Source organism: Strigops habroptila, chromosome 8 (assembly GCF_004027225.2).
Source record: "Strigops habroptila isolate Jane chromosome 8, bStrHab1.2.pri, whole genome shotgun sequence".
NCBI lineage: Eukaryota > Metazoa > Chordata > Aves > Psittaciformes > Psittacidae > Strigops > Strigops habroptila.
The window spans coordinates 38,778,444-38,806,420 of NC_044284.2; the positions used below are offsets into that span (position 1 = coordinate 38,778,444).

The 27,977-nt window shown below is 41.4% G+C and overlaps 2 protein-coding genes across 3 annotated transcripts in view; one reads left to right on the forward strand and one right to left on the reverse strand.

The window, feature by feature from the left end:
* Positions 1-843: 843 nt before the first annotated feature.
* RNF2 (ring finger protein 2) lies at positions 844-27,878 on the reverse strand. Of its 2 annotated transcripts, none has more exons than XM_030495847.1 (7): positions 26,465-26,483; positions 9,902-9,990; positions 9,369-9,529; positions 7,970-8,185; positions 6,947-7,219; positions 5,616-5,787; positions 844-3,194 (listed from the first exon to the last, which is right to left on the reverse strand). In XM_030495847.1, the coding sequence occupies exons 2-7, from the start codon at positions 9,986-9,988 to the stop codon at positions 3,093-3,095; spliced, it is 1,011 nt and encodes a 336-aa protein (XP_030351707.1). In that variant the 5' UTR covers positions 9,989-9,990; positions 26,465-26,483; the 3' UTR covers positions 844-3,092. The 2 variants fall into 2 exon arrangements, with proteins under 2 accessions (XP_030351707.1, XP_030351708.1); XM_030495848.2 differs by lacking the exon at positions 26,465-26,483 and adding an exon at positions 27,100-27,878 and having other exon boundaries at positions 1,008-3,194.
* The window catches only part of NIBAN1 (niban apoptosis regulator 1), a 90,828-nt gene continuing 90,085 nt past the window's right edge, over positions 27,235-27,977 (forward strand). Inside the window, exon 1 of the mRNA XM_030495826.1 lies at positions 27,235-27,921. Coding sequence (XP_030351686.1) covers positions 27,836-27,921 — 86 coding nt within the window. The 5' untranslated portion in view covers positions 27,235-27,835. The remainder of the gene's footprint in view (positions 27,922-27,977) is intronic.

Below are 27,977 nucleotides of genomic sequence, written 5' to 3' on the forward strand. Positions count from 1 at the left end.
AGTGCTCCAATTACACTAAAGTAGGCTAAAAAGAGTTTAAATGAAGCCTGTTGTGGGAAATTTTATTACTTTTACTGTTCCTCCCAAGTAGCAGACAGTATTATGCCCCTTTTCCAAGTGAGAGCAACTAGTCCTTGGTGTTTGCAGATATGCACAAGAAGGGGCACAGAAAGTGAAGTTTAAGCTTGTCCATAATCTGGGACAAGGAGATATGCCTGTTGTAAGTGACCAGCAGAAGGGGTGTTTGTAACTCAGGCCTATGAGGATTCTCTTTCTCTTCAACAGATGACTCGGTTGTTCATCAGGTCGGGTCAGTCCTGCAATAATTAGTTAACAGAACACTAGTGTTGGTTCAGGGCTGTTGTTCAGGGGCTTCTCTGTTATTTTTCAGTTCTATTAGAAGGTATGACTAGTACCTTAACCCAAGTGAGACGTGCCAATTATACTACACTGTTTCTGTTGAAGCTGCTTAATACACACTTAAATGCAACCAAAGCTGCTGGGTTTAACCTGAGTGCTGTGAAAATCCTTCATCCTATTTCTCATGGTATGGGACATGATTAGAACAGCAGCACCTATGACAGGTCCGTGGAAAAGCTGCTATCTTTTATAGGGACCTGCATTTCTCATTCAAGGCATGCAACACACACAGGAGCTCAGCTGGTTTCAATGGACTAACTGTGCTGGAGGCCAGACTCGACTCAGAGCAACACTAGTAGAAGTCAGCTGGTCCCTTTCTTCCGGACAACCGCAAACACAGCAGCACTAACAAACAAGCAAGAACTGTCCAAAGGGTTTCTTTCATGAATTATAAGAGGAAGCAGCACTGGAATTTCCAACAGGTTATTGTTAACATCTTTTCTTTTATTGTCAGTTTGACAATTTCAGTGTGACTAGTTGAATACTAGAGCTATTAGGCTTACATGTACCTAGCACACATTATGTTCTTAACATGGCTTTAAAAGGTGGAAGGGCAAAGTTGTCTAGAAAACAAAAGTTTTTAGGAGTAAAGAGCCACAGTGCAATCAATGGTTTAATCAAACAACTACATTATATATATACAATATTTAAAGAACATAAATATTCAGTAAATTCACTACAACATGAAAATAAAAGTTTCACATTCTCCCACACTTTTTAAAGAACTGGGGACAAAGTGACAGACAGCTCCTAGACAGACTGCTCAGCTTCACAAACATCTCTCTTGCTTAAGGGACTGGACATTACCTTAGCTATCACAATGGGAAGGTATGCTGCAACTAATCTAGAAGATTCCCCATAAATTTTGAAGCATTTATAATCACTGCTCCCTTCTCCCCCACCCCCGATTATATTTAGTGGACATGCACTACTAGTCTATACAATGCAATATTTCACCAGAAATTCATGAATAACATAGTTCCTTAAAAACTGCCCCCTCTGTGTTCTGGAGCCTGAAAACTTCCATTTCCTGACACAAAAAAAGAAAGTCTTTCCAGTAAGAGAAAAAAGTTACTCAAAGAAGTATGTGCAGTTTTCACATTGGGATACAGCTGATCTGAAACAGCAGTCAGAATGGATGTGTATTTACAAGTGCTAGGCTTGAAAGACACAAGCCATAGGAGGGTACTTCCTTCTTTACGTACCACATGCCAAAACCAGTCTAACTACAGGCAAGACGAAGAAGGAGCAATACCATATGGTTTAAAATACATCTCACCTATCATAGCAACTTTTCTTGCTTCTAGCTTCAGGTGCAAACGGGTGCAAGATTCATCAGCAAGTCTTAGAGCAAAGGAAATCTCACAGTAACATATTTTCCCTTAAAATGGAATGCTAATAGGTAAAGCAACCCCCATTAAGTGGCAGCAAGGTCCAGAATGAGGGAAGAGGAATTTAACATGCAAATCAACAGTAGGTACTGGACTTAACACAACAGCCTACTGCCAAGTTTTAAAACTTGAACCTAAATTTAAGACACTAAATGGTAAACTTTGTCAAGTACTAAAATTGTCTTCCAAAGTGCTAAACCATATTTGTTAAAACTATGGTGAAAAAAAGAAAAAAGGAAAAGAAAACAAACTTCAAGCAGCTTATGGTTGAAGTCCTCCCTGCTCAAACTGAAGCCCGGATAAGCTCACAACTGGGGTGGTGGAGTGGCACAAATTCCATAAAACAAAGCATTTTGATATTGCATTATGCCCATGTGCTGGAATTTTGGGCATTTGCTGTAAAAAAACCCCAAATTTTTCAGAACAGTTCTTTACAGAACATTCTAATACATTCACAATAAAAATCTGTTATTATAGGGAACATAGTAGGGCTGTAAAACTGCCAGATTTTCTTCAATTAGGCTTGTGAGGACACTACAACACGGAACAGATGGGAAGCTGCAGTGTGCATCAAGATTGGCAATGTTCTACATGGGAAAGTTATGGGTTTGGCTTGTTTGGGGTTTTTGTTTTGTTTTTTGACTGGAATATCCATTAAAAAGCAAACAATCTCATGAATCCCCTTACACTGAAGTATTAGGCCCAGTAAACAGCAAGGTTTTAAAGTGTCAGTTTTCTCACTACATCTCTGTTTGTTCCCAAGAAAATGACTAATCAGATTACCTCTAGCTGCAAGACTATCAGAAATCAATTCTCTACTGATCTTTTATATGGATAACCATTAGCAAAGTACAACATTTAACACATTCCTTGGCATATGTTACTATTGAATAGACTTACTTAGCCATCCAATGCTCAATACTTCACAGAGGCTACTATAACTGTGTCAAATGTATTAGAAATCCAGATTTACCTGGACAAAATAAGACATTCCAAACTGGAACACTTGTTCAGTTATCATGCATTAGGAACAAAAAAGCATGTCAAACACTGGAATGCACTGGAGAAGGTCATTTAGTCTCCTAGGGAAAAACCAAAAACCCAAAACAAAGACTAAATTAAATACAACCCAGAATACTGTCTAATCATATTAATAAGTATACTGAGAGCCTGAAGGCATCACGTGTATTGTCCATGAAGGTAATGGTGGTGCCTCCTTTTAATATTAAAGAAGTCATAGCTATAAAAAGAGTTAGTCCCATCTCAGTTTTCCAGCACAGCTTATTTATGTTCCTTTGTTGGTGCATAGTACAGTTCCATGGGTTTGTTCACTTTCCAGTACTTCTCACTGACCAGTTCCAAGGAAAAGGACCCATTTAATACCTAGAAGAGAACACCAAAACAGAAATGAAATGTCTGATGGCTTGCAAGGGTAGTGCTGTAGAAACAGACTATTTAAATGAGAGGAATGTGCCAGCTTAAGGGAGTCAACAGTAATGTGGCACAAGTTCTTAGGTAACCACTGGGCGTCAAAAAGCAACAATGCAAGCTGTTCTGAACCCCTGCTGGTCTCACTAAAACAGCACCGAAGAACATTTTTGCAAAGTGAATATAGTTGTAAATAAAGTGAACTTCAGTTTTTCTCTTTCCTCTCTCTGCAAACAGAGGGAGTAGTAGATCGTATTTACACCAGAACCATCTCTGCTTTTGTCTAAGGTACAACCTGTAGTCATGTTTGAAATAGACTCTTAATGCAAAGCATCTGCTTATCTCTTGACTGGTTACCTGCGACATGGAGAAGGCCAACGTATTTAATCGCTTTTTTGCTTTGGTTGTCACCAGCAAGAGCTCCAGCCACACCACCCAAGTCACAGAAGGCAAAGGCAGGGACTGGGAGAATGAAGAACTGCCTGCTATAGGAGAAGATCAGGTCTGAGATTGTCTAAGGAACCTAAAGGTACACAAGCCCATGGCACCTTATGAGATGCATCTGTGAGTCCTGAGGGAACTGGTGGATAAAGTTGCCAAGCCATTTTCCATCATATTTGAGGAGTCATGGCAGTCTGGTGAAGATCCCACTGACTGGAAAAGGGGAAACATAACCCCCATTTTTAAAAAGAGAGAAAAGCAAGACCCAGGGAGCTACAAACCGGTCAGTCTCATCTCAGGGCCTGGCAAAATCATGGAGCAGGTCTTCCTGGAAATTATGCTAAGGCACATGGGAAATAAGGAGGCAATTGGTGACAGCCAACATGGCTTTACCAAGGGCAAATCATGTCTGACAAATTTGGTGGCCTTCTATGACAGGGTGACAGCATTGGTGGATAAAGGAAGAGCAACTGACATCATCTGCCTGGACTTGTGCAAAGTGTCTTGACACTGTCCCACACAACGTCCTTGTGTCTAAACTGTAGAGGCATGGATTTGATGGATGGACCACTCAGTGGTTAAGGAACTGGCAGGATGGTCACACTCAAAAGAGTTGCAGTTGCCCTCAAAGGTTGCTCAATGGCTGGGTGGAGATGAGTGACAAGTGGCATTCCTCAGGGGTTGGGACTGGCACAACATCTTTGTTGGCAACATGGACAGTGGGGTTGAGTGTACCCTCAGCAAGTTTGCTGATGACACCAGACTCTGGTGCGGTCAACATGCTGGAGGGAAGGGATGCCATCCAGAAAGCCAACCACGTACTTGGCTGTATCAAAAGGAGTGTGACCAGCAGGTCGAGGGAAGTGACGGTCCCCTTCTACTCTACTCTCATGAGACCCCACCTGCAGTAGTGCATTCAGCTCTGGGGCTCCCAACATAAGAAGGATGTGGACCTGCTTGAATGAGTCCAGAGGAGAGCCACAAAGATGATCAGAGGACTGGAGCACCTATCCTATGGAGACAGACTGAGAAAGTTGGAGTTGCTCAGCCTGGAGAAGGCTCCAAGGAGACCTTATAGCAGCCTTCCAGTATCTATAGGGGGCTTACAAGTCTGAAGAAGGACTTTTTATAAGAGCAAATAGTTACAAGACAAGGGGTAATAGCTTAAAACTGAAAGAGTAGGTTTAGATCAGATATTAGGAAGAAGCTCTTTTCTGTGAGAGTGGTGGGGCACTGGAACAGGTTGCCCAGAGAAACTGTGGCTGCCCCATCCCTGGAAATGCTCAACACTAGGTTGGACGGGGCCTTGAGCAACCAGGAGAATTGGAACTAGATGATCTTTAAGGCCTCTTCCAACCCAAACCCTTCTATGGTACAATTTTATGATTAATCATATGACTTACTTTATTCAGATAAATGCCCAAGTGTAAGACCAGGCTCAGATATCAAACTAATTGAGATATTGCCTTGTATCTATATTCTGAAGTCAGCAACCGAGAGGAGTGGTTCTTCCCTAAGCATACTCAGCTGTTTCATAGTGGAACTGTGGAAGCCTACATGGAAGTGGAGAAATGCCACCTTAAAATAGATGCTTCCTAGTGCTAGAGCTCTCTGCTGTTGAAACAAGATTCTCAGATGAAGTAATATTTTTCCTCTTCCATTTTAACTGTAAAATAATGGCATAAGTCGGCTCGTAGTTGCTGCCATCACTGCATTTTCCCAAAGTAATCTATATACCTCCTTTTCTACTAACCAAGCTTTTGCTGTACACATTTTCTTAAAAAGCAATTGATCTGTGTCTCTAATAAACAACCTGGTGCTATGAATTTTACCCCTGAGCAATTGCAGAAAAGACCACCCGAGTGGATGTTAATGAGATCTGTATCAAAGATGTACTGATGCTCAGTGTTACTCTTAGGCACAAGTTCTACTCACAGTGAACTGCCCATTGGCAGTAGCAATGTAAATGGTATACTGCTTCTCACTGGCTGTGTCAAGGTTCATCTGGTTTGACTCTCCTTTGCTACGAAGCTCCTCCAAAGCCAATCTTACTGCTAGGTACTTGGACAAGTGATCAACAGTGGCATTGCCTGAGGTCTTGATGTATCTGTCACAACAACCACAAAGATAATCAGACATTTGAGTTGCAGGTATGGGAACAAGACAGCTGGCAGAACCCCAAATATTAAGCATCAAGTGTGAAAGGCCTTTAAAGACAGTTCACAACCAAGAACTATAATTGCTTTCACCCCTGACATGCAAGCAGCTTACCAAATTAAATTGCTCCTAAGTGCCCTTACATCTCTTTGACACTTCTCTCACAGGCCCTCCTGCTCTTTTGTAGAGAGAAGACAGTACTGCCCTGTCATCTGCTCAAAATGAAAAACCTTAGAACAGGTTCTCAAGGGTTTTTGAGAACTACTCACAACTGCTGAAACCTGATCATAGGTACAGTCTGAGTGTCTGGACAGAAAGCCATGAAGGTGCGAGAGCTATACACAAGACACTCTCTGCACCCCTGCTCTTTCTTAAAGTCACTTATTGTCTCATAGTCTCTTCTCACTTCAGTTCTTCACTCAAGAATTAAAGGCTGACACAAATGCTGCAGAGGCCTCTCCTAGAAGCTTGGCTTTCTTTTTGCCTTTCAGAACAACCCCAAGAATTCTCTTGCAATTCCAAACCAAAAAGAAAAGCTGGCTGAGACTTCTAATACATTTAAAGACACTACAGAGATATGTTTCATCTTGAGAGGAAGCCAGGAAGAGACCTGAGGAAACTCCATGAGACTGCTCATTGCTGTGATCCAAAATTTGCAGTCTGTGCTTGGACTGGATCATGAAAAAAAAAAAAAAAAGCCAGGAAAAGCTTCCAGCCTACAAAACCACAAATCCTGCTGACACAAAGCTGCTCTGAAAACTGCTGACATGCATGGTTTGTTTATTCCCAAAGAATCTTAGAATAAGTAGAAAGAGGCTGATACTCTACCATCATCCTAGTACCTACTGTGAACTGCAACACTAGAAACCCTTAAAAACATCTTTATCTGCAATCAAAGGCTTAAACCAGATTGTTACTGTATTTTTGATAATCGTTGAGCAGTACCATCTACCTGACTTGAAACAGAAAGAGGGAAAGAGTGTACATAGTTAAGCAGCATGTGGCATCACCAAAAGTAAATAGATTTTTAAAAGCCTCAAGAAGCGACAGAAAACAAAACCACCAGAAAATAACAGCAGTATTCATGCAGAGGAATAGAAGACATTTACCTTGTCTGCGCACTGTCATCATTCTCCATGAGGGTCGGATGAGGCCTGAAGACTAATTCAATTTCACTAGCACCATCCATTACGGGGTCTATTGCCACAGTTGTGTTGTTATTGTCCAGTTCTAGCCCAGAGTCATCGGATGTTTTGGTTCTCTTATTACTAGGTCCCGCTTCCTGATTGCTGTGTGTTGAGGCATTGCTACAGTGTGAACTGTCACCGTTATCTTCTGCTCCGCTACCATTCTCAATCTGTTGTTTCTTGCCCCTCTGTAACCTTATCAGAAATAGGTAGAAATAAACACTAATCCAATGTGCTGTATGCACAAGCTTCAGAGATATATAAAGTTTAATCAAAAAAATAAATCAATTCTTTCTTACTAAAAAAACCCCACCAAACTCATAGACAAGACTATGGATTTCTTCCTATCCCTCAAACACCTTTTAGACATGTTATAGACATGGTTTTAGACATGTTTTAAGATAATTTTTAACTTCATATGGTTCTTTTTATTTTTCAGGCAATTTCAGACCTTTATTTCATCTAAATATGAATCCATATGTGATTAAAAATATAAATGACACCATGCTTCACCACAACAAAACATCTGGGGCCTCCATCCCAGCTGGCTCTCTTAGATTTAAATACAGAATTTTACTACTGTGTGAACAACACATATTCCAGCCTTGTGAATTAAGTCACAACTAAACCATAAGTTCTGGTGTTATGTGCACTTATTTGTATGTAATGGTAATATGTTGGAACACAATTAATTGTATTACAGTTTATTATCTAAGACACGATAGCCATAATTTGGTAAAGCTAAAATGAAATGTGTCTACCTTAGGCTGCCACAGAAGTTGCAGGGAGTGATACAAAGGTTTCTATTAGTAGATAAAAGGTTACAAGCTATTTTGGCAGACTTCAGAGGAAAGAAATCTCAAGCTATACAGGGAGTAAGGACAGACCATTTTTAGTGTAAAGACAAACAAGGTTACACATGGACAAATTACATGGATTACATACCTGTTCATAGCTTGAATCTTTAATCCTTCCTCAATGCTGTGACTTAAAGCTTGCTGGTTATTGTGCTTGCTGATTCTTGCTAGCACTCTCTCCTGATGAGCTTCATATTCATCGCGACTTGGATAGATTTTACTGATGAGAGCATCAAAATTGGGATCTGGTCTCAGTGATCTTTTTGAAACTAGCTTTTTACGACACGTGGGACATTCTTTGTTGCTGGACATGAACAAGAAGGAAGAAAACAATACTAACTTTCCAGCAAGGACAAGTCTGTCCTGATGCTGCAATTCTTAGTCAAAGTGCTCACTAACACTGCATGTTTATAGTAAATCTGGAATAGGGCTTCTATCTTTTGACAGATCAGGAAATTACAGATATTTAAACAAAAACCCCAAACATATGTCCCTGCTTCTTGGGGTTTTTGTTTGTTTGTTTTGTTTTTAAAGTATGTTTAAGCAAACTGTATTTAAGAGTTCAATAGTTCCACTCTGCAAACCAGTTCTTCCCTTAACCCTGTGGCTGAATTTTCACCTAGAAAAAATGCATGTCTAGTGGAAATTATATTTAAGCATATTCTTTCTGGCACTTATAGGACAAAACAAAGATTAAGGAACCTATTCTATAGTTCAAGCACTAATTACTGCAAAAATTAAGAGGTCTTCTCCTTCCTAACATTTTGTTCCCATTTAACTAAAATGCCAGGTTCACACAATGTTTTTCCTCTTAAAGGGAGAGGCCTGAACAGCTGAAACACTGGTATCTTTACATTCTTTCTTGTTTCTCTCTAATGTATTTTTGCACATTACTCATCAGAATTTACACAGGCACAGAAAATTAAGTGTGACCTCTGAACACAGGTAATTGCCATTATCAAGAATAGATGCATCATTGACTTAGTTGCTGTTGGTTACCTCAGAATTCCATTGCTTTTGGGAAAATGTGAACTTGTAACTGAAGAATACAAGAAAAATTATTTGTACTTTATCATAAGTTGTTTCAGTACTGAAGCTTGGAAGCAGGAATACAGTTGAAAGGACACAATTTGCAATTTATTATTAGGAAAAGGAAGAATAAGGGCAATGAGACTCATTTTTGTAAGTAATGTATATTTTTGTTTTGCTGTTACTGGATCATAAAAGAAAAAGAAAAAAGACAAAAGAGGTTTTTAACTCCTTGCAAGAAAGTTATAGGATGATTTTTCATATGAAGAAACAAAGAGATCTGGTCTGCCACAGATAGCTGAACACACAAGAATGAAATATGGAAGGTGTGCTACACATTCACATGCAGTCCACAGGCACGTAACTGTTCCACATCAACACCCAGGACTTGACAGATTTCTTTGATCATGTTTTCATATAAAATGAAACCCCTTTTCCCTGTAATAGTATTTACATACCCACTCCTGAGGGCTGTAATGATACAGTCAGCACAGAAGCGATGCAAACATTCTTTTGTTGTCATGGTGTTTTTTAACATATCCAAGCAGATGGGACACATCAGTTCACTGTGCAGGCTCCTGGGTGACACAACTATTTCCAAGCCATCAGTGATTGCTTCCTAACGTAAAATAAAGTACAAGTTCTTTAACAGAATTTAGTAGCTTTCTCAGAAAGATTGCATGTTTTTCCTATTCCTTTAAAGAGAAATACAGTAAAAAGACAAAAACAAGACACATGCGCAACCACATTAAGCACACACACATGCTGCTAAAGAAAGGGGAAAAAAAAAAACCTAACAACTTTTTTTTGGTTGGTTGGTTTTAATATTACGAGAGAGGTTTTGGTTTGGAAAAATTTTGGTTTTAAATATTCTATAATTTAGAATAGGCAGTTAACACCCCTAAAGGACAATCTCAAACATCAAGCTTCACGTTCTAAAAAGTATTTTAAAAAGCCCTGCCATAAAGGCCAACTCTTCAGCACATATTACCTGAGGCGTTCTTTGCAATTCATACAAACTGAGCTCCCATGTTTTGCTTAAAGGCTGTGTCCCATTCGTCTGCACGGCTTGAGACATGGCTGAAAAGAAAAAGAGAAGCAAGTTGCACACTCCTGCACATTTGGCTACAGGAGCCAGCTCGCTCTCTTGATCAGGCTTCTCTGGTGAGTGTGGAGTCACAGCAGTCTCTGTGCCAACAAAGCAGAAACACAGGAAGAACCCTTGTTCATCCAAGTACCAGTCTCCGCTGTGTTACACATGGCTAACCTCGTGCTCTGTAGCACTCCAGAAAAATTAGAGGGAGTCAGTCAGCCATGAACACTTTGCAAAAATCAGTTAAGGCTGTTAAACAAAAGTGACACAGAACTGAAGGCCGTAAAATTCGGCTGTGCGATGTGAAAGCTGCAAATGCCACCTGATGTGGAAAACATTCATAAAACATCCACTTACAAATGTGCGTATGGGTCAAACAGGGTGTACTTCCTAACCAAGTGGAAGGTCAAAATTATACACGGTGAACTAGCTAAACATGTTCACTGGAAGCATGCTATAATGCCTTTCTTTTTCCTCCTGAAAATACATCATCAGGGGTTTCCAGTCAGAATTTTAGAGAATTCTAAAGGTCAAGTAAAACCTAGTCACTGGGTAATTTCAATCAAGAGCTCCAGTTTTACTGCACAGTCCTGGGCTTCAGTTGGTGTGCACCTGATCTGCAATGACCTGGGGAGGTGGGGGAGGATGGGGGTGGTCAGAAGTTTTTAAGTTTCAGAAACCCAAATCATACACACATTATCAGGGTTTCACTCATTTTTTTGTATCAGTAGTGATAGACAGGTACTCCTGGAAAGAGACAGGGCCAGAAATAACAGCACTCAACAGACCACTGATACACTCCACAACCACTGCTGCAGAATTTGCTTACAGTGGGAGAGGGGGCAGTCCTCCCCATCTCTCCCTTGAGGCAGGAAAACTTATCCCAGACTGTGTGGTATGTTTAAAAAATAAATGTAACCATGTAAGAGACAGATTGTAGTTGCAGACATTTCTACCAGGTGGAAAAAGCAGAGTGCTTTCTTCCTTTTTTATCACTTTTTTCTTTTTTTTAACCTAGGTTTGTATTTCCAGACCATTCAAATCAGCAGCCAATGCAGAATGTATTGGCATCTGCCAGATACATTATAATCCACTTTCCAATTCATGAAGTTCTACAGCAAAAGGGTCAAACTCTCTGGAGAACAAGGTTGCTTTATAAGCTTTAATTAATTGTTGAGGGAAAAGCAAGAGAAAGAGTGCAGCAAAGATTATTATATCTACTTTTACCCAGGCACAGAAACTACAGTTTTCTCACCTGATGAAAAAAGGAGAGGGTAAAAAAAAAACAACACCTGACAAAGTAGCCAAGTCCACTGTTATGTCTAATAGGCAATAAGGGTCTGAAGACGTGTCAAAAGAAATAATTAGGAGATGACAGACTGTCAACTCCAATTTTTGCTATATAAATATTGTGCCCTAAAAATAGTTTACTTGCCACAAGAAACATGTTTCTCTGTGTGGATCAGAAAAGTAAGATCTCACATCGCCATTAAAAGTGACAAGCCACCACAACCCAGCTGCAGACTGTCAGCTCCCAGTCTGGCCAAGCATTGGGCTGTCCTGTCAGGATTCAGGACATTTTATTTAAATTATTCAGAGGTATGGATTTAATTATGGTATTAAGTGACACATCTCAGTAAAGAAACAGCATTGAAAAGCATACTCGTTGCAAAAAAAGGAAATAGTTCTAATTTCCACTATTATTCTATTATTTCCACTATTATTATTTCCACTATTATTTAAGGTAATTCCAGGCATACAGGAAGTGAAGTCCTTTGGGATAAGGATTTTTGTTATGTGTTATTGACAGTCAATTGTTGTAACAGAGACCCAATATTATTATTCTGTGTCTGCACTGGATACTGCTCTTGAGTGTTTTTAAAGCTAACATATTCAATTAACTATCATTCCAACTACCAAAAGAAATTTGTGAAGCTGCTAATCATTCACACCCTTCCCAAAATCTGCTGAAGCATACAGTCAAGACTGCAGCAGACTAAGACAACTAAGTCCCACTAAATCCAACCTGCCCTAACAGAAAATCCTGCTCCAAACATTACGGAGCTCTATCACAGTAAAGAGCTCATCTAAGCAGCCCCATAGTAAAGACATTGTCCCATGCACAAGTAACTCTCTTGCCTAAACTTGCAGGCCTACGCTTGCTAACATAGAAAAGCAGCTCTCCAGTGCCAGACTGTCAGCAAACCTATAAATCTCGAGAACAAGTATATTAACACTATCATTTATATTGCAACTTTGCCTACAAGCTTGAGGCTACGCTGCAGAAGACATGGTACAAGTGTCATGATAAATAATTGATCAACTTAATTCTACAGGCTTCTAATCTCAGATGCCAAGTGCTTCATTCTCACCCTAAGGACTGCAGTGATACCACTTTCAATTTTTAAGGGGGAAAACCCCGGCCCTAAAGCTGGACAGATTCACATAATCCACTTCATCACCAGCAAACACTTCCTCTGCCTCTGGTACATCCAAAGTCAAAATCTGAGCATCAGTGGAAACATGGTCAATTCAAACATGTTGATCAGATCTTTTCCACTTTCTAAATAAAGACAACCAGATCTCTTCTTCACAGGTCACACATGCTAGCATTAGGAACAATGTGAAGCCAGGTACCCCCTGTGAGCCTTTTCTCATCACTAGGTTTTTGAAAAATCTTCTAACACACACCACAACTTCATCATTCTTATCAATTTTTACCTTTATGACTTGTCTATACCCTCTGGATATAAGAGGAGGGCAACCAGCCACACAACAGGGTGATAAAAGGGGGAAAAGCCACATTCCTGTAGGCAGACCAAACATCTTTCTCTCAGAGCTAATAACAAGTACTATTGTTGTGATTTATGATATAGCCAGAGGACAGTATTCTAAGGACACCTGCAATCCTTCAGACTGACTCAGTCTTCAAGGCACAGTAAAACTCGTAAGGACAAAATTCATAATTACATTGTACGCACATCTGTCGCTATCAAAGCAAGAGCTGACTGATATAACCAAAAGAATATATCACAGATCTGAGAACCAGAAACACTATGAATGTCATCAGGTTTGACTCCTTGCCACTCCCCAGTTCCAAACAGCATCTGAAAAAAGGGAAACAAGCTAACATTCAGTATTATTTTCCAGTTGGAAAGCTGTAACGAGTGGTGTCCCTCAGGGATCGGTGTTGGGACCGGTCCTGTTCAACATCTTTGTCGGTGACATGGACAGTGGGATTGAGTGCACCCTCAGCAAGTTTGCCGACGACACCAAGCTGTGTGGTTCGGTTGATACGCTGGAGGGAAGGGATGCCATCCAGAGGGGCCTTGACACGCTTGTGAGGTGGGCCGATGCCAACCTTATGAAGTTTAACCAAGCCAAGTGCAAGGTCCTACATCTGGGTCGGGGCAACCCCAGGCACTGCTACAGGCTGGGCAGAGAAGAGATTCAGAGCAGCCCTGCAGAAAAGGACTTGGGGGTGTTGGTTGATGAAAAGCTTAACATGAGCCGGCTTCAGTGTGCGCTTGCAGCCCAGAAAGCCAACCGCATCCTGGGCTGCACCAAAAGAAGCGTGACCAGCAGGTCGAAGGAGGTGATCCTGCCCCTCTACTCTGCTCTTGTGAGACCCCACTTGGAGTACTGCGTACAGTTCTGGTGTCCTCAACATAAAAAGGACATGGAGCTGTTGGAGCGAGTCCAGAGGAGGGCCACGAGGATGATAAGAGGGCTGGAGCACCTCCCATATGAAGACAGGCTGAGAGAGTTGGGGCTGTTCAGCCTGGAGAAGAGAAGGCTGCGTGGTGACCTCATAGCAGCCTTCCAGTATCTGAAGGGGGTCTACAAGGATGCTGGGGAGGGACTCTTCCTTAGGGACTGTAGTGGTAGGACAAGGGGTAATGGTTTCAAACTTAAACAGAGGAAGTTTAGATTAGATATAAGGAAGAAGTGCTTTACAGTGAGGGTGGTGAAGCACTGGAATGGGTTGCCCAGGGAGGTTGTGGATGCTCCATCCCTGGCGGCGTTCAAGGCCAGGTTGGACAGAGCCTTGAGCCACGTGGTTTAGGGCAAGGTGTCCCTGCCCATGGCAGGGGGGTTGGAACTAGATGATCTTAAGGTCCTTTCCAACCCTTACGATTCTATGATTCTATGATTCTATTAGGTTATAAAACTACTTGCCTAGTTGTTTAGTGTTTTTTATAGATGAAAACTGGAAGATAAGACAGGGAGATCACTAAGAATTATCAGAACATGTAAATTTTGATTTCTTTGTACCCAGAATGTTTCTGACTTCTCCACATTGCCAGAATATTAAAACCAAAGTAAAATAAAACCCACCTGTAGTGCTTTTAAGGAGCTTCAGAAACTTTTGATCAACTTTATATAACCAAACTTTATCCACAAGTGGAACAGCTCCCTAACTAGAGCTGGGAGATGAGCCTGCCAGCTTCAATAAAAAGCACCACATAACTTCATTTGAAAAGCTTGCTATTTAATTTGTATTTCCTTGGAAAACAGGGCTTATGCAATCTCGCTCCTTGTGCTCATCCATCTGCAGACTATTTTGTAAAACAAATGTGAAGACAAGTGGCTGAGGTTTAAAAATGTAACAAAATAGACCTTGTTCCTGAAGCACTGGAAAACAAACAGTCAGTTACAGAAAAGAATAACAGTATGAAAGACCCCATCAGAAAAGCCCCTCTGATCTGCCTACTCGCTGACTGGGGAATTTATGTCAGCAAGTCCTTCCAATGCGCTTATAAAAAAACTCCAGCAGAGCAACATCTGCACTTGTCACACCACATCCACTTTACAAGCTCTTATACCGAAATACCCTTAATTAATTGCTCAAATGTAGTCATGAGTCGCAGCAGGCTGGGCATTTGGGTATCCCATTCCTGAAACTGGCCAGTAAATATAAATTCCAGCTGGCAAGAAGTACACTTCAGTCCACTCAGAGCTGCAGGCAGGCTGGCTGGCTTCTCTGGCTACAAGGCAGCCAAAGGAGGATCTCAGCAGCAGCATGTCACTGCTCCTGCTCTTCCCTACTTTACCATTTCAGACGTTTACCACTGTCAAATTCACCAATGTATAACCACTCAGACTTATTTGCCATTTGTGAAAATTTGTGATTTCCTGAGCTCTAGCTTAGAACTAACCTTGATGGTGGTCCTGCTTTAACCAGGGAGCAGGGACTTTCTACTGGATGCCATCAGAGATCACTCACAACCTGAATTATCCTCCGAAACACTCTGCAGTGCCTATTTTAGCCCAGGCAAAGGCTAAAGAGCAACTGCATTCATGGTTGTGTCAGCACACCTTGAGATCAGAGAAATGGTGGAACGGCACCAAGCAGCTGGAAGAGATAACTGTAAGTGTACCATGCAGCCACAATCTCACCCCCCCCCAGTAAGATGGGGAGGAGAATTGGAAAAAAGGTAAAACCTGTGGGTTGAGATAAGAACAGTTTAAAAATTAAGGTATAATACTATACTAATACTACTAATAATGATAATAATGAAAAGGGAAATAACAAAGAGAGATAAAACAAAAAAACCCCTACAACGAATAATATGATGCACACCACCGTTGCTCACCACCTGCTAAACGAGGCCCATCTCATCCCCAAGGAGAAATCAGCCCGTTCCGGGTAACTCCCCCCAGTTTATATCCTGGGCATGACATGCCATGGTATGGAATACCCCTTTGGCTAGTTCGGGTCAGGCGTCCTGTCTCTGCTCCCTCCAGGCTTCTTGTGGCCCTCCTTTCTGACAGAGCATGAGAGGCTGAAAAGTCCTTGACCGCAGTAAGTGCTACCGAACAACAACTAAAACGTCAGTGTGTTATCAGCATTGTTCTCTGACAACCCAAAACGCAGCCCTGCACCAGCTACTAGGAAGAAAATTAACTCTATCCCAGCTGGAACCAGGACACTGCTATTTAGCTCAAAACAGTGTAACTGATTTCTGACACTTCCATGGAAACCCCCCCCACCCCCCCCCAAAAAAAAAAAAAAAAACCCTACCAAAAAAAAAAACCAAACCCCAAACCAAAAAAAAAAAAAACCACCAGCACACCACACAAAAAAACCCAAACCACAACCACACACACAAATAAAACCACTTTTGAGGAAAAAAATTACATCATGTTCTTTCAAAAAAATTTTTTTACACACTATTAAATCCTTAGAAATCAAATGATCTTTGTTCCAAGTTTTAAAAGATAAATATTTAGACTTAAACCAGGAAGAGTTAGACCCCTATTTGATATGCCAAGTTCAACAGCACCTTCAACCATTCCTTTTCTTTTTTTTTTTTTTGCCCCCCCAAGGGATTAGTTCTTTTAAAAATAGGTATCATAGTGCAGTTACTTGGAAACGTAACAGGATTAGTTTTACGTTTTACTCTCTCTGATACTTTAACTAGTATTAAGGACAAATTGCATGTTTTGACAAAGTATTCAACTCCATCATTCATTTCAATTTATTCAATTAAAGCATTGTGAAATACAAGGGTTTTCTGCTTTTACTTTCTTGCTAAGAGCGTGATTTGAAAATAACCCAAACATTTCTGGATAGACACTATTTGAAAGAATTTATCTTCACTGCAGTTCACTGGCAGCTCAGGTTGCTTTACCTCCAGTTGTAATCTAGGACAACCAGTACTAGATTACAATCTAGTGCTTTTAGTATTAGCTTTTTTCTGAAGCTTTTTTAATCTCTGGATCTCAAAATCCCTGGGAGACAGCTGAATCAGGTTCTGGCCTGGAGCTCATTTTGTTCCCAGCTCTGAAATTAACTGCTTGATGATCCTGAACAAGTATGTCACTGCATTTGTCTGTGCCTCTTCTGCTTGTTCACTCATATTGTCACCTCTCCACAAATTGTCTCTCACCAAGTTTATATCGCACTCATGATAATTATATACTGATCTCAAATGGGGATAAACATGAGAGAGGAACGTCTTACTAAAGTGGTTTTAGCTCATTCAGCTATCAGTCCTTGTCCTCCCAATATCAAGTTCAATGTCACAACATCACTTACTGGTAAGGTTTTAACTTCTTTATATTTGTAAATTGAATTCAATATTCTACTAGCCATGTGTAAAGTCATCTTCTCTCGACACAATCAGTTGTGATCTATGCTAACAACAAACTCAAGCTCATTAATTCACGTTCAGAGTTGCAATCAAAACACAGCACCTCTGTCGTGCAGCTCACCTTCAACATGCACGGTTCAAGCTGTCAGCCTTACGGCCATCAAGACATACAATGTGATCTGGTATCCATCATAATCTCTTACAGTCATTAAAACCCCATTTAAAATCTTCAGGAGATTGTGCTGTGGACTCATACCATGAGCCACACATAAAGCAAAATAACATAATATAAACTACCAAAAACAAAATAAGAAAGTATTTGCCATGACAAAAGCCATATGGACAGATAGAGTAAACTCCTAAGTGTCAAGCAGCAAAATTCATAGGGGAAACTAATTCTATACTGAAGGCATAAAGCCACAGCAAACAGATCGCTAAGAAGAGGTTGCTTCAGAGAAGCTGTGGGATGTCTACTCTTGCAGACAGTCACACCCAACTGGATGTGGTCACAACCAACCTGATACGACTGACCCTGCTTTTATCAGGAAATTGTGCTAGATGATCTCTGGAGATCTCTTCCAACCTAAATTATTCTAACTATAGGGTTAGAATCTCACTACCAGGGACATTTATAGTTAGTTTTGCCATATAGAAAGTGACACAGCCAAGAAAAATCAATGGCAACCAATACTAATCAGCCAATAAAGCACTGCCATAATAAAAAGCTGAAGAAACCTGAACAGGACCCTCTCACACTCCACACATCCTTTACAATCTATGTGGCTGAATATTACATGGGTATTCTTCTTACACACAAAATAAACACCAGAAGGTATCTGGTGTACTATAGTGACCCACTAGCTTTATACAAAGCAGAATGCATTTGTTTGAACTGTGTGAAAACAGCAACAAGGGAATTCAGATCCCTAGTATGTTTTAAAAAATATCCAGCAAGTCTGCTTAAGACGGAGATTTCCTCCATAAACACATGACATAACCATAGGATCACAGAATCATAGAATAGTTAGGGTTGGAAAGGACCTTAAGATCATCTAGTTCCAACCCATAAAGCCATTTAAGAAAAAGAACACTTTCTTTAAGTATCTTCTGAGAACTTATGGAATCAGCAGTGAAAGTCTCAACTAGGTATTTTTGTTTAAATTGGAAAACTAACAAATAAGCTCCAAAACACCACACAATTATGTTTTCCTGATGTTTTCTGAGAATACAGTTTCTCCTGTATGTACACTTAAGCTGACCAAGAGCAAGCAAAACTGCCTTGGGTTTTGACCAGCTACTGAAAAGCAGGCCCCTTGAGAACTGAAGGTATCTGCCCAAATGTAACACTCGTAGCTGTTAGAATAGAGCTGTGAGTGGCAACAGATTAGTAGTCAGTCTGCAAATTCGTGAAGATCTGGTATAGATTACAAAATGAATGTTACCAAGAGAATAGTTACCAAGATAGAATACTATCACAGAACACCTAAAAGTACATTCACAGGCTAATTTCAAAATTATTACCAAACACTTTATCAGTTAATACTCTGTAGTAACGTGAGCTCCTTTGTAAACAATCTACTATGTTCAAAAGTGAGTGGTTAGCGATGCTTACCCAAAGCCAGTGTTTAAAATACTTCTGTACACGTTAAATAGAAACACAATCAAAGCCAATTAAAAGACTATTAAAGATGCCAAATTAATGCAAACAATAAAGCTGAAACTTCAAGTAGCAATTATATGCTTCAGAAGTCAAATCTGACAACAAATAACAAGTATTTACACTGTGCTTTCCATCTTATAATACATGTAACAGACACATCCTTGGACTGTATTTGTGGCATAGAAACACTGAATTAGAAAAAAAAAAAACAAACCAAAAACAAAAACAAATAAAACCAAACAACACATCACGAGGGAGAAGAGACATAGCTACAGCTTGTTGTTACATGCTCTATGAAAGAGACGAAACCAGCACACCAGCAACACCAGGGCAAGAGTGTTGCTGGGAAATAAGAAAGGAATCAGATTTTTGTCAGGGCACCATCCTGAGCTCGGCTTTGCTACTGTATGTTTAAAACCATCTGCACCGTTACAACGCTAACTAGCACCTTCACTCCCCCCCAAAATCCTCACAAGTGCCAAACAGTCCTTCCCAAATACCACAAGGTAAGACAGTGTTACCCCTATGTTCCCCTGCAACCACCCAAAGCTTCCAGGAAGCCTCTGCTCTTCCACCTCTCTCCAAACCTACTGCAAGAGTGAAGATTATGTCAACCTAGAGAAAAATCCCCATCTACCTTCACTGCAGATTCAACTGCTGCCCTTACTTCGCTGGACAACTGAAAGATGGTACAAAAACCACATTAATGATTGCTTGAAGGCTGACATTATAACCTGTACCTTAGGAAAGCTATTAGCCATGAGACATGCAGCTAAGTATCCTCTCTCCTTTTTCCTCAGGTCCATTTTAAGGAGTTCTGTATTTCATTCTCAAAGAGGAAACTTGGAAACCCGCTTGTGAGCTAAACAAAATAAACAGAAACTAAGTCTGAATAAAAATGTATGAAAATAAAGAACAGCTGGGACCATCCTGAGGCTATACATTACTGTAAATAATAATGTACATTAATGCAAGCAATCTGACTGCAGTGCACATCATGGTCAATGTTTAAATGTGATGAAGCAATTTAAAGCAGGTCTACCCTTTCACTACTTTAAGTCATTCCAATTTCAGTTACTCTTGAAGGATATGATAATGCACACTGAGAAATAGGCATGATGTGACAACCATTCTGACAATCTCATTTTAACAATGTTTGCATTGGTTCCTTGTTATACTATTTTCCTACTTTATTTACAGAATTAAATGAAGAGATTAACAGTCAAATGTTTTGATCAATTATATCAACATAGCCCCACTATGGCTGAGAAAACAATTTTGCTATAATAAAAGCAGAAAACTAACATTAAAATGAAGCACAAACTTTACTTTCAGGTGGGTACATCCAACTCCCACGGAATGTTAGATAACTGATCGACTGGCACAGTGAAGAAGTTACTAATACAATAAAGCTATTTGTACATACATGAGTGTCAGATGTCCCCCACACTACAGGTTGTGCCAAGTTCTACATTTAAAATACAAATCCACCCTCTTCTGTATGAAAAAATGACGTTCTCCTTTTCTTTGTAATATTGTGTCACCGGAATGCATACTAGGAGAATTTACAAGTATGCATTCCTACAGACTGCTTGAAAGCACATAATCTTTAAGACAGTTTGCCAGATTCTCTCATTTGCTACTTAAAATTGAGCCTATATTTCTCAACATGTAAAGCTCATTTAAATCCATTATACAGGTCATCCTAGAAAGAGTCATACTTTTTCCTCTTATCCCATTCCTTTCAACAACAAAGCTTTTCATCTAGAAGAGACTTGATTACATGAGAAGGTACTTTATGGCACTTGGCACTGGAAGTACATAAAAATTAGGGAAGCTACGCTTATTCCCAAAGCAAGCATTATAAAGCTCTGCATTTTCAGATGGTCAAACTGAGGAATACAGTTTTGTTAGTGTGTAAAGAGCAGTTAGCAAAGACAGACAACCTCAATTCTGCCCTAGAGCACGAGCAGCCGGGAAGAGGTGAAGGGAAAAAAAAAAAAAAAAAAAAAAAAAAAGGGTAAAAAAAGGTTTATAATTAATTCAAGACCACAGACTCAAAAATGCCCCAAAGCAGCCAATAAAACTGAGGAATGCAGAGAAATCTGAGGCACCGGTGCAGCTTAACAGCCTCAACAGTCAGCAACACTACAGATGTTTTTGCAACATGATTGTCCCTCTCAATCACACTAGTTCAGAGTTTTTAGTTTTCCTTATAACTACTCCCAAACTCACATTTTCACACAGTCTGCCCCATAAACTTAATAGGCATTTTTCTTCAACATAAAAAAAAAAAAAAAATCCTTCCTTGAAAACCAAGTAACAAAACCTAATGCTGTTATTATGGAACATCCATCAAGCTACTGGACAGATGACACCTGACAGAGGAGAAAAAAAAACTAACATTGACATTTCTGAAACACACTATCTTGCTAGCACATGGTCTTTTACAGTTTCTTCACTGTATTTATCCTCCTAAGGAAGAAAGCGTTTTGCCTGGTGTCTTAAGATGTGAGATCTTGCAGTTAATTGCCATTCACAGTTTACTGGACTTGAAATGAATTGATCCATGGAGTATGGCAGCATTTCCAATCTGGCTGTCAAGCTGCTCACCCTGGCCTTTAGAAACGTTTGTGCTATGACCTCATACAAACCATCTGCTGTACATATGTCCACCTATGGAAGAATTCAATTAATCTAATGCTAACAGAAGTGACCAAAGAGAGAGATTTCTCCCATTTTGGATGGCAAGAGCACTAAGAAAAAAAAAGTACCAAATTAAACTTCTCATTACTCAAGGTAGTTTCATCCCAGTGTTAAGAACAGTCACATACTTTTGGACATGACAGAAATATGTGATTTTAAGTTGGTGCTTCTCTGTGTATTTATAGCAGTATAATTGTGTATAAGCACTATATATGTCCATATACATTGCTCCTATGTACCTGATGCTCAAATTCAAGTTTATTCTAATGATGTCTATATTCCCTGCTAAGGGCATCAGGGGCCTTTTCACACTGCCTCCTGGATCACTCCATTACTATCAATAATCTCAGTCCTTAATGCTCAACTTCTTGTTTGCAGTTCTGTATCATACCCTCCCAGACATCTCCTCAGCTACAAAAACTGAATACACAAAGTTACCACCATTTCCAGAGAACTCTCTCTGTATCATGTTAGTAGCTTCCAGATAGTCCAGAATTTACCCATTTTCCTCTAGCTGTCATACCTGCAAATGCTCAAACTCTTCACATTCCAAAACCAGCCTATTCCTAAATTAAAATGCTTAGATTTCTTAGAAGGATTAAGTAGAAAACTTTTCAGGTTTTGGTACAAGAAAAAAAAAACAAAAGCAAAGAAAGAAAAAAAGAGGTAAACAAAAAACATTGCCCACTGTTCTAATGCAACAGGTAGTAAGATTATTTTAATCCTTAAATCTAAAAAATGCTGGTACTTAGCCTGACACACTCCCTGTATCTTGTCCAAAGCAAGTACTAAAATATGACAAAACATTAATGCCTCCTGCCAGGAGCGAAAACAAAACTGTTACAAGAACAGTAGTTTTTCACTCTTGATGTGGGTCAATAGATCAGGCAAGCACTTGACCTCAACTGTGCCAAAGACCTTCGCCAACAACCCATATAAAAAGGAAAACAGCCATTTCCAAGACATAATCCAGTCCTCATTACCAAGCCATAATTCAGCCCTGTGAAGTAACAACATTAAGCAGGACTCTGGGGGAGTGAGCAGAATTGCAATTTTCTCAGTTATTAAATTTTATGCAAAGTTTCTCATATTATGAAGCATGCTACTGTATATTGTGTGTCTGACTACTCAGATGAGTTTCAAAAATGAAGTTCTTAAGCTCTTAAGAGTTAAATCAACTCTAAACTTCAGAATTAATAACCAACTGTGAAGGAGAAAAGCAAAAATGCTTGCCTAAAATTCATTTCAATACTGTATCAGACTAGAGTAGGAAGGATAAAACACTTTTGGGAGCAAACAAAAGCAAACCTTCAAATTCCAGAAAAGTTGAATCTGTCACAGTAACTAAATACATACAAACAGGCCAGGAATGATACATGTTACCTTAGGATATTTTTAATCAGACTTACTTTTTTTCCCCCCCTCTTTTAAAATTAATTCTCTAGTAGCATGTTTATAGGGCACTGGAACTCACAGTCTGCAGTAAAAGACCACATTCACCTGGTTGTGACCGTATCAAAATACTCTGTGCCCTGCTATTGTGCAGTGTACCCCCATGCCACAGAATTATCCTTCAGAACTAGTCCTTTTGTTTTTACAGTACTTTCTTACCCTCACAGCACTGCTGGCACATTTTCTAAGGCTAACCAAAGTCTCCCTGAAATAACAGCTACCAAAAGCAAGAACTGACCACTACAATCAATAAGGTTAAGTCTGACCTTTTAAATACCCCTGTTCTTCACCTTTTAGTTTGCTGTACATTTTATTAGAAATCTTACGAACATACTTGTACTACTATTCAAGTGATCTTTCCCATTTCCACTAATGCTGTTACTAGTTCAGCAGCAAAGGTTAGGTCTCTAGAAAACTAGTCTACTTCCAGGTTTTACATTGGGAATGAGAAGAAATTCAGTCCTCGACTGGTGACTGCTGGTAGGAATCACTTCTACAGCTACGATTACAGCAGGAAAACAAAACAAACCAATCAATCAAGAAAAACCAACCAAGGGAAACAAAAATAAATCATGCAGCTGTTTTTTTACCCAAAGCACAACCCACTGTTGGTGGTCATAATGAAATGCACTGATTCAATTTCACCTTGAGGACTTTGCAGTTTTAATACAACTCACTCCAATAAAAAACAAACCTCCTGTCACAGGTATGTGTAGTCCCAAATATACCGTAACTTGTATGTACTGCCACTTTCTTATCCTTTTCTTCAGCATACAACATACCTTCTATCCCTCACATTTATTAATACAAATAGTAGTATTCTAATGAGTTTACATTGTGGGAGAAATTCTGAATTCAAGAAATATGCTCAGTTTTTAGTTTTTCCAGAGCTATGTTAGCCACAAAAATTTCTCACCCGCTTAGCAGTTATCATAGTGAAGCTAGCCACAACCAATAGTGATATAATTTTCTTAATGAGAACAAAAGATGGCTTGGTTATTAATCAACAGAAAATAAATCCCCCCCCCAACCCTTGAGAGAGAAGAAGAAAGACTTGAGTCATCTCGTATATGACTGACTTAATAGCTACAATAAATATATAGAAACAAAACTGTTAATTTGGCAGCCAGACAGCTTTCATCTGGAGCTGGGTAATAGCTAAATACAATTTGTATTTTAAGGACTCTCAAATAAAACTGTACATTTTGTAAACAGTGCTACAGGAGCAATACTTTCATAGTTTAAACCCAGTACTCATCCAAAATAGTTTAATGTTAACCCTGAGTGATGAAGAGTAAAGAATGGATTAGGTTTTTAATTAGTTAGCAGAATACTACTGCTCCCAGCTGATCACAAGAGAGCTTCATGATCCAGAAGCAGGGGGTAGGCAGACTGGAGTAATTCCTAAAATATTTCTCCACTGCAACAAGCCTAAACAGCTCCATGACACCAAACGCTGCTCATTCCTCAGAAAATTAAGAATTTAAGGTCAGCTTCAAAGGCCAGTTATTTTCATCAATAAGCAGAACCAAGTTGAGGGTCAACAACATCCCTCCCTCCAATCTCTTTCCTTTCTGTTTGCATCACTATTAAATTGCTGATCTATTCAGGAAAAAATAGGTGAAGGGAATAAAAAAAAAAAAAAGAAAAGAAAAAAAGAAAGCGGAAGTAATCCCTTTACTCTGATACTTCTTTCATGAATGTTCTTTGAACTGGTGCTTCATTAAGAGTAGATCCAGTGCTCCTTTTAAGAAAAATACAACTGAGCTCTTGCAGACTTACGTCTCATTTCTTGAAGTCCCTATTTCCCCTTGCTTCCCTCCCCACCTTGCATTCATTTTGTTAGGCAAGGGAAAGATAAGCATTTTAAAGAAGCTGAAGAAATTCACACACCCCAACATCTACTTCACATGTAAGACTGACGGCTTTCCTAAAGGTGCCAACCATATTTCTATTTCATGATAACACAACCCTGAAAATGCCAGAAAACTGCTCTTATCACCTAAGATGCCCAACCAAGTCTTTATACTCAACATATTACCATGCGTCACTCTTAAAACACAAAGTGTCACTGATAAAGGGAGACCCATGCAATTTATTTCACTGGCACATGCATATTATTTCAACCTAAGATACTGCAGGCAGTGTTTTTCTTGGCAGCTGCAGTAGGGCTGGTGTTTCAAAGCTTTGAAGCCAAAGCTAAAATTTTAGCTACTGAAGAAGTTAAAAAACTCCTCCAATGAAAAAATCTGTGTCCCACTATTATTATGAAGCCAAATGCAGAAAATATTTATTAAACACTGTAAATGACAATTCACAGGGTCAATAAGGTCTAAAAATATTCTAAACTTACATCACCACTGAAGGGTACGGTAACAGAGTCAGAACCAGCTGCAAAGCTTGCCACCCAACACTACAGCTCACACTAACATCTGTCCAGTGAAAAGTCCTCCCATCTCCAAACAATTGACAAAGCTAATCCTTCAAGCAAGCAGATCTCTTCATGCAAAATATACTGCTTATCGATATCTACTACTTTCAAAGTGAGTGCCTCTGTCTTAGCTGACAAGTTGAATGCCAGCCCTGAGCTTGATGTGATGTATTAAAAAGTCAAATTATCTCATTATAAAAGTTTTTAATGAAAACATAGATGAATACAAATGAGAGTACCTCTGGAGGGAACTCCAATGACAAATCAAGCCTTTGTCACCAAATGAATGACATATTTGATTAAAGAATTTTCCCCAAGCACAAATAATTTCACCCGCACACCAGTCACGTTTTCTCAAATGCAAGCAATTTCCTTTAATCCTTAAAAGCCTGCATGCAATGCATAGTTATTACACAGAGCTATAAGGAGCTACACTTCCAAACAAGACTGGATTAAGATTTATCATACTGAAAATCATCTTTCTCCACTGGCTGTCCTATGGATTTTTAGGGAATTAGACACTTGATCCAATTATTCTACATGGAAGAGCATATGAAAAACGAATAGCTTAACAAAAGCCCCAAGAAGAATATTGCTCAGAGTGTTCATTTCATATATATGCTATGCCATGGGATGAGTCCAAGGAAGGCAAATGATTTTGACGAGCCAGCTACCACTGACTATAAAAGTTGGCAAGAAACAGGTGTTAAATTCATATCGGAATCAGTGACAGTGAGTGTGAAGGGAGAAGACACAGCCACAGCTCCTGACACAGTGCCTTTCTCCACCTGATACCCTGCTGGAAACGATGACATTTTCACAAGAGCAGTCAGGTCATTCGCAGTACATTTATCAGCATCACGCCTTGCAAATACTGTTCAGCATGGTGATGTGCATGGGCTCTAAGAGAAACAAAAGACTAGGAATACAGAGCAATAAATCCTATATAATGTATTTCAACATAACGTATTTTAAGCAGGGGCAATTTGTAAAAACAACAATGGCTTGTGGCTCTGTTAATCAGCTCTCCCTTCCTAAGTAAGGCATTTGGCAGTGCCTCACTCTTTGGGCTAGTGTTACGGTATGCGGCTGTGATACGAAGCTGTATACGGTACCTCTCCCTGCAGCTTCCAGAGTGTATGTGTGCACACACATACACACATTTATCTATATTCCCGCCGCACGCCGGACCCCAGGGACAGCTCTGGGCTTGCGGAGCTCCCCGTGGCTCTACAGCAACGCCAAAGGCACGAGGCTGAAGGAAGGCAGAAGAGGTCCGGGTCTTCCCCGCGGCCCCACCGCCGGCCCCGGCAGCCCCGCATCGTGCGGGGCCGGCAGGCGGGGGGCGAGCAGCCGCGGGCGGCGGAGCTGGGGGGCAGCCTGACAGGGACACCGAGCAAGCAGAGCCGCCTGACGCCGCGGCGAGCAGCGCACCCACCTGCGCGGCGACTGCCCCGCCGGGGTCGGGAGAGCCTGACCACGGCTTCCCTTCAGACAGCCCCGCAGCCTGGAGGAGAGCCCACTGCGGAACACCCCCACCCCGCCATAGCAGCCACCTCAGATAGGCACAGCCCCTCCTCCGCCTCACCCGCACCAGGCTCGGGCAGCGCTCCCGGCACCAGACACCCGTCCGGAGCACCATGCCGCAGCCAGCGGCTCCGCACCCTTCTCTGCCCCACTAGGGGGAGAGACCCGGCAGTGGCGACCGCAGCCGGCCCGGCCCAGCCCTCACCCGTCGCCCTGAGCTCACCGCCCGCGGGGCTCCCGCCTCAGGCCGCCGCGTCTCACTGTGCCGCTCGCTCCCGCCGCCCTCTCTCGCCGGCGGTGGACCGCAGCCCCAGCAGCACAATATGGCGAGCGGCAACCTCCGCAATGGAGCTCGGGAAATAGAGGGGAGTTACATATTCATGGCCGGGGCTGGGCAGGGGGAGCGCGGATGGGGCTGCCGTGACCGGGCCGCACAGCGCCCTCCCTCCTTCTCTCTCTGCCGGGGCACGGCGGTGGCGGGGGGCTGCTCGCTTCTTTCCCCGCCTTCACCGCACCTCTGCTGCGGCCGCCCGGCCCCCGGCTCCCCACCGCCTGTGAGCGCTGGTGCCGCGCTCCTACTCCTCTCAGTGCACCGCTGGTCCCGAGCGCTGGGCGATGCGGCACCGAGCCCGGCGGGGCTCCCCACGGCCGCTCTCCCTTCCCTCTGCCCACGGCCCTCGCTCTCCCGCGCCACGGCTCCTCTCCATTAACAGCCTACAGCGGGGCTAAGCTCTCAAGCCAGCCGCGGCCCCCTGCTCCGAGCCGGCGCCACGGCCCTGGAGCGGCGCCAGCTGCTGACGGTGTCGCTTGGCGAGAGAAGGTCAGGGCGCCGCGTTCCCTGAGGGCGACCTGCGCGATGTCGTATTTTGCACTCAGCGCCGCGGGGCTGAGCCTCCTGCAGCCCCGCTGCCTGCCCCGGAGCTGGCGGGTTAGCGTGAGGTGGTGCGGGTTACTCCGTGATGAGAAAGGCAGGCGGGATGGCGGCGGTGATGTTCAGAGTGAAGGCTGGATTCACCCAGAGCAGCCGCTCGCATCTCATCGCCAGGTGAAGGGGTGGAGTGAGGTTATTAAATCGATTTTGGGCAAGAGCAGGTCCACCAG